Below are 9,286 nucleotides of genomic sequence, written 5' to 3' on the forward strand. Positions count from 1 at the left end.
GAGGGGCACGCCAAGCACCGCAAAGCCTTCCCGGTCATCGGCATCGACTACACGCACGTCCGCATCCCCTTCGAGATCTCCCTCTGGATCCTCCTGGCCTGCCTCATGAAGCTGGGTAGGTGGGCGGTGTTGTGGGGAGGATCCGTGGGAAAGGGCCTGGGGAGGGCCTGGAGAAGGAGGGACCCCCGGGCAAATGGGACAGAGACCCTCAGGCATCACAAGGAGTGACCCTCGTGAGCATCTGCCCCGAGAGACCCGCCGAGCAGCCCGGGCTGGGACCCCCTCGGCATCCCAGGGCAGGACCCCCCGGCCGGGGGGGACAGACACCCCCAGCCATCCCAAGGAGTGGCTCCTGAGAGCATCCCGAGGAGCGACCCTTTCGAGCATCCTGGGGAGAGACCCTCTGAACATGCCAGGGTGGGACCACCCCAAACATCCCGGGGCAAAATCTGCTGCACATCTTCTGCAGAGCTCCCAGGCCGGCTGGGCCGGGTGGGCACTGCTCTGCCCACGACCTTGGCTCTCTGTCCTGGGCCTGGTGGACAGCAGCATCCCGGTCCTCCACTCCCGCAGGCTCCTCATCTCCTGCCTGGCCTGGAGATGCTCCTGACCCCTGCTTGGACCAGGCTTGCTCTCCTGCCTTTGACACTCAGGGAGGAAGCGCCCGGTTTGCTCACTTCCTCTCTGAACCACAGATGCTTTTTGTAACCTTGGAAAAGTCCCTCAGAAGCCTCCCGGTGCTCGGCCTCCCCTTCCTCCCCCTCCGCAGCAGACCGGGGTGGCTTTGCCTCTGCTGCAAAGCGTCCCGAGATTCCCGCATTAAAGAGAGAGAGCGGCTGGGGCTGGGAAAGTCACCCGCTGGGATGAGCCTGGGATGCCCCGCTCTGGGAGAGCATCAAAGCATCGCTCTGCCGGGGCGGGGGCTGTTGACAAAGTGTTTTCCAAACTTCTGCAGCTGGATCAATAGCAGCCGAATTAGCCCAAACCTGTGACGTGATGGAACCTGCTGTGCTGTCCCCGGCAGTGCAGAGGTTGAGCTGGCCCTGGTCCCATCCCTGGTGATAAAGCCAGGGGGACAGGTGGAGTGTTTGCCTTAGAGCAGGTGAGGAGGGAAGGGAGCTCTGTGCTCCTTCATTGTGCTCCTCAGCTGCCATCAGTGGTTTAATAACGCCCACTTATGGGGCGCTCCAGCTTGCTGAGGGAAGTCTTGCTTTGGAGGCTTCCTAAAGCTGTTTCCTGTTGTAAACTGTGCCCTGTCCTGGTCTGGAGGGGTCTGAGAGACTCTCAGGAGCTCAGATCCTTCCTGCCCAGCTACTCCTCAAATACCCCATCCCCTTCCCAGCCCGCTGTGAGCGTAGGCAGGTGCAGCCCCATTTCCACAGTCCCTCCCGAGTGCTTTATTTACGTGCAGGCAGAGGAGTGAGAGCACTTCAGACCCGGAGGCTTGTCTGGGAGGCAGGCAGTCAGGACAGGCTGGAACCAGGTGGGAGCCGTGGGCTTTGTGCCTTCCTGGCGTTCCCCAGAATGACCTGGGGGTGGAAGGTGCCTCTCCCTGGGGAGGCAGGGCTCCCTTCACAGGGCTCCCTTCGCTGTGGCACTGCGCCTTCAGCGCTGCTCCCAGAGCCGGGAGTGATGAAATCAGGAATATCTGTGCGGAAGCTGGAGGAGAAAGGAGGGGCCAATGGCCCGCGGGCCTGCCGGGGCCACGGGGAAAGCTGGCAAACAACAGAGTGAGCGGAGCTCGGGGATGGAGGGGACACCCAGCACTCTGTGTCACTGCAGCTGTGGGAGCTGCTCCTGCTGCCCTTGCCCGGAGCCAGGGCTCGGTGGTGCTGCTGCAGGAAAAGTTGTGGCTGCCGGCTGTCAGCTCCTTGATGCTACAAGTATTATGCAAGACTGCGTGTTTCAAGGGGGGTGTTTTAGGAGAGGCTGCCCTGCAAGTTTGGCAAAGGTGGCAGGTGCTCTGCAGGGCTCCAGAGGTGTTGGTTATGCCAAAATCCACACCTTAGCTTACCTACAGCTGTGACAGGGCCCTGGCAGCAGGGCGGTCCCGGGACACCCTTTTCCTTGGCCTCCTTTCCAGCGTTTTGCATTTCTTGTTGGTGCTGCCTTGGCAGGCAGTTCCCAAGTTGCAGGTACAGCTCCCTGTGCTCGTGAGCAGCCAAAAACCTCTCACTGCTCTGTGTCCATATCCCAGCCCCGTCCATCCTGCCCTGGATCGCAGGGTGTTGTTCAGCAGCAGCAAAATAGGCTTTTTTTCCACGCAGGGATGGCTCTTACACAACTGGGCACTGCTGGCAGCACAGCCTGGAATGGCAGGATGGGGCTCACACAGCTCCAGGCTCCCTGCACCAGACAGGGTCTGCAGCATCCCGTTTCCAGGAAGAGAACAAGGGGGATGATAAATAGAACAGGAATTTGCAGTGCTTCCTCTTTCTCCCCACACCGTCAGTGTGCATTTATTGATGCATCAGGGGATCCTGAGGGGACCAGCATCTTCTTTTTCCAAGAACAGGAATTCCTGGGGTGTGGGCTGTGCATGACAGCACCTCCTGCCTGTCCCCCTCCAGCTCCACAGTTCTCCTTGCTGGCTGAAGCTGGTGATTGAGCCACAGGTTGCTACAAAACTGAGTCTTCAAGCCTGTGAGCCACTGCAGGGTGTCACCCTCGGGTGGTGCAGGGTGACCATGTCGAGGAGCTCAGGAGTACTCCCAGGGCTCTGCTCCAGGCCAGCAGATGCAACCTGACCTTGTCCTGTTGCTCAGTTTCCCCCTGTTGCTCTTGATGCTTTACCCAGCTCTTCAGACTTAAATGCATCCTCCTGTTGTCCCATCCAAGGGGTTTGTCCTTTCTCCAGCAGCTCTCAGTGTGAATTTGTTTGGGAAATCAGAGGTGTGAGTTGAGCCCTTCCCCTCTTGCTGCAGTTTCTGTAAATTGCCTCGGAGATGTTGGTTTGGATTCCTCACCTGACGGGGCACAGGGGGATGTGCCCTGCATGTCCTGCAGGCGTGGGCTGTTCCTGCTGTGTTAATCCCCGTGGAGAAGGGGAAGCTGCTGCTGGCTGCTTTACTTAATACTCACATGATATTTTAAGGCTGTGTAGGGGAAGAGGGAGCGAGGGGCAGCTACAACCATGTGCATGTCATGTCTGGTGGCGGCCTGACTTTGCCAGGAGAAGCCTTTGCAGCTGCAAGTTGCAGCCAGACGTTGTCTCAACCTGTTGTATTGTTGCAGAAGGTCAGACCTTCCCAAAACAGCCCAGTGAGGAGCTCTCTGTGCCCTTCTCCAAGGTTTTGCAGGGGTATCATAGGGGTTCCTTCTCACCATTGCCAGGGAGAGGTTGGTGAGCTGAGGGGATTCCCTGCAGGAGAACCTGCTCTCCTCACTCTGAGGGTTGACCTTTCAGCTCACGCGGCTCCCAGAGCCGTTTAGGGGAATTCAAGTTGGACTGTAAATACGTCCTCGTTTCAGGGGAAAGGGAAGGAGTGAGTCAGGAATGTAAATAACAGATTGTGGTCAGGCTTTGCTGCTGTGCTGGGGCCAGCAGGCAGAGCTTTGTGGTGAGCACCAGCTCCTACCTGCCTTGGAGAAGAGCTGGGGCTACCTGTGCCTGCAAAGCCCATGCTGGCCCTTCCCTCCAAAGCCAGAAAGCAGAGAGTGATATTCCATTAGCCACCTTCACTGAGGCACGTCCTGCTGTCTGTCTGCTCCAAATGCATTCCCAGCCTCCCTGGAGCATCCTGGCCATTCCACCTCCAGCTCAAGGAGATGGCAGGGTGTGGGTTCACCTTGACTGGAAAGTAACATAAAATGAATGTCTTGAGCCCAAGGTTTGAATGCTGGGTGGCTCCTTCCCTTCTTTTCTCTGGGAATCCATCTCCCCCAGATGGAGGGAGTCTTCATACCGGGGCCTGTCGTGACAGGACAAGGGGAAGTGCTTTATGAAAGCAGGTTTAGATTAGATATAAGAAAGAAATAACATGCTCAGAAGGTGGTGAGGCCCTGGCACAGCCTGCCCAGAGCAGCTGTGGCTGCCCCATCTCTGGAAGTGTCCAGGGCCAGGTTGGACAGGGCTTGGAGCAGCCTGGGACAGTGCAATGTGTCCCTGTGTGGAACTGCATGGGCTTTAAGGTCACTTCCAACCCAGACCATTCCATGATTCTGTGGCTCCTGGTGCCCACCAAGCTGCTCCATCACTTCCCTCTCTGCAGGAGAAACTAGGATGGAAAAATCCTCATGGATCAAGATAAAGGCAGTTTAATAAAGCAAAAGCAAAGGTCATGTGCGGAAACAAAGGGAAACAAAAGATTTATTCTTCACTTCCCATCAGCAGATGATGTCCAGCCACTTCCTGGGAAGTACCTTCAGGAGCGTAGTGGCTGCTCCGGAAAGCAAATGTCCTAATTAGAGCTGCCCACCCTCTCTTCCTCTGTAGCCTTTGCTTGATGTGGTGTGCAATATCCCCTTGGTCAGTCTGGGACAGTCCCAGCAGTGTCCCCTCCCAGCCCCAGCTCCTGCCGAGGGGTGACTGTGGGGCAGCTTTGATGCTGTGAGCAGCACAGGGTGTTATCAGCCCCCTCCAGCCACCACAGAGGCTCTGCCCTCTGAGGGCTGCTGTGGGGCAGATGGGCTCCAGCTCAGCCAGACCAGGGCGTGGGGACATCCCTCCCTGTGTCCCCAGAGCAGTGACCACGCTGGGACCCACGGGGCAGCGCTTGCAGCTGAGCTCCTTGGCTCGCCACTGCTGCTGCTGGGACAGTCACTGAGTCTCTGCTGTGTCTCTCCTTCCCCCTTGGCAGCTCTGCTGTGTCTGGGAGAAAGGATGTGAACCAAACAGGCCAAATGTCAACACCTTCTGCTGCCACCCCACAGACCAGCCCAGGTCACCTGCAGGTCTCTCCCTGCCCCTCCAGACCGAGAGACGGCTGCCAGCGCCAGCCTGGCACTCGCAGGACTGTCCCCACCGTGTCCCCAGCGTGTCTGCAGCGTGTCCCCACCCTGTGCCTGTTGGGCTGGTGTAAAACGAGCCGGGGATGGAGCTGTGCTCAGTGAGCAGAGCCCAGGGCTGTGCCGGGGTGGGTTACGTGGGGACACGCTGGTGCCTTGGGGAGGTTTGGTGTCACAGCTCAGCCCGCCGTGCCAGCACAGTGCCCGTGCTCGCTGACACTGCTTTGGAGAGCACCGGTGCTCCCCAGCACTGCTGTGCCTGCGGAGGAGCAAGATTAGGGAAGCTCTCAGGGCCTGCGAGCGGGTGATAGGTGCTGGGAGAAGAAAGGCAGAAGCTGATGGGTGCAGGTGGGGTTGTGGAGCCCCACAGAGGCTCAGGGCATGGGGGGTGGCTCGTGCGCTGGAGGAGAAGAGACAATTTCAAAATTGCCAGAGAAACGTTTGCAGAAGCTGGTGGCTGCTGGCTGGCAGCGAGATTTGGGTGCTAAAACTTTTGGGTTCTAAAAGACTTGGGTGCTTTTCAAACGTTTTATCAGCCCACATCCCTGCCCTGGAATCGTGGCTTTTGGAAGGGCCACCCCAAGGTCCTACAGAGCCCTGTGAGTGGAGGAACTTGAGATTCCTGTGGGTTGGTAAGCAGGGTAGGAAACCTGCTGTGGTGGTGGCACTGGATGGAAGAGCTGGATCTCGAGACCAGACACAGCACAAACACCCCAGAGCAAAGCCACTGGCGTGGGGACGCCTCTGCCAGTGCCACCTGCAAGGCTGGGAATGGCGCAGCAAGGAAACATTCCCAGAGGAGCTTTGCCCAGTGTTGGGAATATGTGTGTGTGACTCCCCAGGTGTGCTGGGGTCCTCCCTGTGGCCCTTCTGCCACCCCAGGTGTGCTCCCCTGGGCACGGATGGCCCTGCTGGGCTGGCCATGGCAGGGCTGGGCTGGGGAAGGGGCTGTTCCTGCTGCATCCTGGCACTGGCTGGTCCAGGTTCCCTCTCTGGGCTGGAGGGAAATGTTTGTCTCATTCTTGGTGGCAATGTTTGTCTTACAACCTGGCTTATCACGGCTGGCTGCAGACACGGGGGTGGTGAGAGCTCGGAGATCTCCCCAGTGTCCCCCCTTGTCCCAGGGAGCTGCTCAGGGGAGCTGGGCCTTGGGGAGTGACTGTTCAGAAAGGATTTTGAAGTGCTGCTGCAGCTGGTGCCACAGAAGTGTAAATTGTCGTGATGATGAATTTAAACAGTCTCTTCCAATGCAGACTTGTTGCATTCCCACTTCCTTGTTGGGGGATGATCTAAACATGCTCTGGCTCCCTTTTCCTCTGCTTTGCCATCTCAGAAAAAACAGCCACGGCATTTATTTTTCCTCCCTGATCTGCCCGTTGCTGGTGTCTGAGCTAAAAAACATCCAAACTGTTCCCTCCATGGATCTGAGAAAACCATTAGTTTAATTACGGTTGGAAGAGTGAAAGATCCCTGCTGTGAAGTACGGGATGGTGATGGAGTGGGAAAAGCAGAGCAGGTCTGTAATCACAGCCATTCCTCCCTGGTGAGCCCTAATGTCCATTACGGCAGGATTACACTCCGTTGCAGCCTTGCCTCTGCTCCCTGCAGGGACCCTGTTGCCTGTGGCAGCTTCTGGACCTCAGGGCCCTCAGGAGCCAAAGCTTTTGTTTCATCCCATTTGTCAACAAAGGCTTGGAGACCTGGTGCTGGGGTCAGGGGTGGGCTGGCGTCCCACACAGACTGCGGGTGGAATTTGGGATGTGGGTGTTGCCAGTCCCGTGGCAGCCACTGCCCAGCTTGGTGCTGGCCTGGCTTTCAGGAATGCCATGGAGTTGTTCCTCCCCTGAGAGCTGCAGGTGACCTGGGCTGGCTTGTGGGGTGACAGCAGAACGTGTTGATATTTGGCCTGTTTGGTTCCCATCCTTTGTCCCAAGCTGCCCAATCACCCAACCACAGCTTGCCCACGATACCCAGACATGCTGGAGTTCCCTTGGGAGTCACTGGGGTGGAGGACAAGTCTTTTGTAATTAATGTAGCTGAATAGTCTCCTTTGGGGTTTGAGGATTGCACATGGGAGAAGGGAAAGCAAGTGGTGGTGGAGGGCAGAGGGTGGTTCTTGGGGTGACACCAATGCTGTGGCACAGAGGGACTGCAGCCCCTCTGTGCAGACGAGACACAGATATCTCTCTAGCACTTGTACAAACCAGATGCTCGTTAGACTTGCAAATAAATACTTCTTTAACACAATCCTTCCCCTTTTCCCTCCTGCAAGCCCTGGTTTTGCATTTGGTTTCTTTTTTTTTTTTTCTTCTGTTTTGTGTCCCCAAGGCCTAATTTGTTCAAATAAAACCTGAAATCCACACGGAATACTCTGTGAAAACACGGCCTTGCTGAGTGGAGCTGGGTTGCACCTCATCCCTGCGCTGGGCTGCCTGAGTCAGCAGCAGCTTTTTCTCACCCATTGGGGCTCAAAAATGCCAGCGTAGGTTTGATGAAAACCTCAGTGCTCTGAGATCAGGGCCAGACAGCTTCCAAGGGAACCGCAGATGAGCAGGGGATGGTTTGGGTTGAACCAAGTGTTGGTGGTTGATCCTCTCACTGCACTGAGGTCCCACCATCTGTTCTCCGTGGTGTTGGATATCTCATGGACCTCTCTGATTTCACAATGCCTTGCAGTTGTGTGTAAAATCTTGTCATGTTCTGTTCTTTGGCTCCTTCCTGGGGCAGCAGAGCTCGTGTGTTCCTGCTTGGGAAGGAGGAAACCAAACTAAAAGCTCAGCAGACGGGCGTGCACACACTCGTTGCTGCCTGTTTGTCAGAAGGGGCAAGATCCAGGCTGAGCCTTGCTTGGAGTGGAGCAGTGAAGTGAATCTGGTGGTGTGTCACTTCTGGAGGTACAGAAATTCCTGGTGTGTCACCTCTGGAGGTACAGAAGTCTGGTGTTACATCACCCCACGTCTCTTGGGGTTCCTTCCCAGAACCTGCCTGCGTAAGAAGGGCACGACTGAGGCTCATTTGAAGTTGGGCTGGTGTTTTGAGTGGAAAGTTTAGGAATGCAAAGTACTTTTTTGGTCAGAAGAGAGCACACACATTTTCTTGGGTTGCCCAGGAGTGACTCACAAACATCTCAGCATCCGAGGTCTTTGTCTCCAGAAAGTTGCAATACAATCGACCTCCAGGGACAGCACTTAAATCCCACTGAACAGAGGGTGCTGCTAGGGAAATAATTCCCCTCTCTTGTGCAAGACACGCACTTGCAGAGCAGACGCCCCGTGGCAGCAGTTTATTTCCAGTGCCTGGAATTATTCTGCATTTTGGAGTCACGACATGCTAAATCTTAATGACGGATTTGGAGGGAAGGCAGCTTCCCACCCCACTGCTGGAGATTTACCAGCAGACACACCAGGGGCGCAGATTTAAGTGCACACAGGCCTTTGAAGAGAAGAGCTGGTGTTTCCAGCCCTGTTAGTGCCTCAGTTTCCCTTGGGAACACTTTTCCCACAGCAGCCTTGCAAGGAACAGCTCCTCTGCTGTGTCAGCTGCCGCTCCCAGGAGCTGGGCTGGGTGTGAGAAGCATCATGGCTGGGATGGTGCTGGAAGGCTGGGATGGTGTCTCTGAGTGCTGGGATGGTGCTGGAAGGCTGGGATGGTGTCTCTGAGTGCTGGGATGGTGCTGGAAGGCTGGGATGGTGTCTCTGAGTGCTGGGATGGTGCTGGAAGGCTGGGATGGTGTCTCTGAGTGCTGGGATGGTGCTGGAAGGCTGGGATGGTGTCTCTGAGTGCTGGGAAGAGGTGACAGTGGCCGGGTGCTTGCGCTGGCTCCGGACGCGCTGCTGGCGTGTGCTGAGAGTGGTGTCACTTTGTCTGGGCTTGCAAAGCCCGGTAGTAATCAGTGCTAATTGCAATTACCTCCTCCCTGCTGTCCGAGTGGAGACCAACAGGTTGTTTCCTGAAAAGCTTTTGTTTGTCTTTCCTGCCCGTGTTGCCGGTAGGAAATCTGCCCTTCCTGGGAAGGGCGACTGGCATCGCCCTGCCTGGGGACTTTGTCTGTGGTCACCTCAGGCTGGCTCAGGTTTAACTCTCCCCACGGCTTCGAGGGGCAGCAGGAGCTGGGAATTAATTGCTGTGTCCTGTGGTTGAGGGTGAGGAGCTGGGAGAGCAACTGGAGCCTTATTTTGGGTGACCAGGCACTGTCTGTTTGCATCCCCCCTGCTCCAGAGCCTCCATCTGCATCCAGCAGTGTGAAGGTTCCCTTTGCAGCACGCAGATGTTAACTGGGAGCATTCTATTCCAGAAATCCCCTGGCACTGACCCCTCCTAACCCAGCTATTCACGGCAT

At 56.5% G+C, this 9,286-nt stretch overlaps 1 protein-coding gene across 1 annotated transcript in view; it reads left to right on the plus strand.

The window, feature by feature from the left end:
• The window catches only part of SLC9A1 (solute carrier family 9 member A1), a 25,684-nt gene that overhangs the window by 1,286 nt on the left and 15,112 nt on the right, over positions 1 to 9,286 (plus strand). The window contains exon 2 of the mRNA XM_031062021.1: positions 4 to 115. Coding sequence (XP_030917881.1) covers positions 4 to 115 — 112 coding nt within the window. The remainder of the gene's footprint in view (positions 1 to 3; positions 116 to 9,286) is intronic.

Source organism: Geospiza fortis, unplaced genomic scaffold (genome assembly GCF_000277835.1).
Source record: "Geospiza fortis unplaced genomic scaffold, GeoFor_1.0 scaffold432, whole genome shotgun sequence".
Taxonomy (NCBI): Eukaryota; Metazoa; Chordata; class Aves; order Passeriformes; family Thraupidae; genus Geospiza; species Geospiza fortis.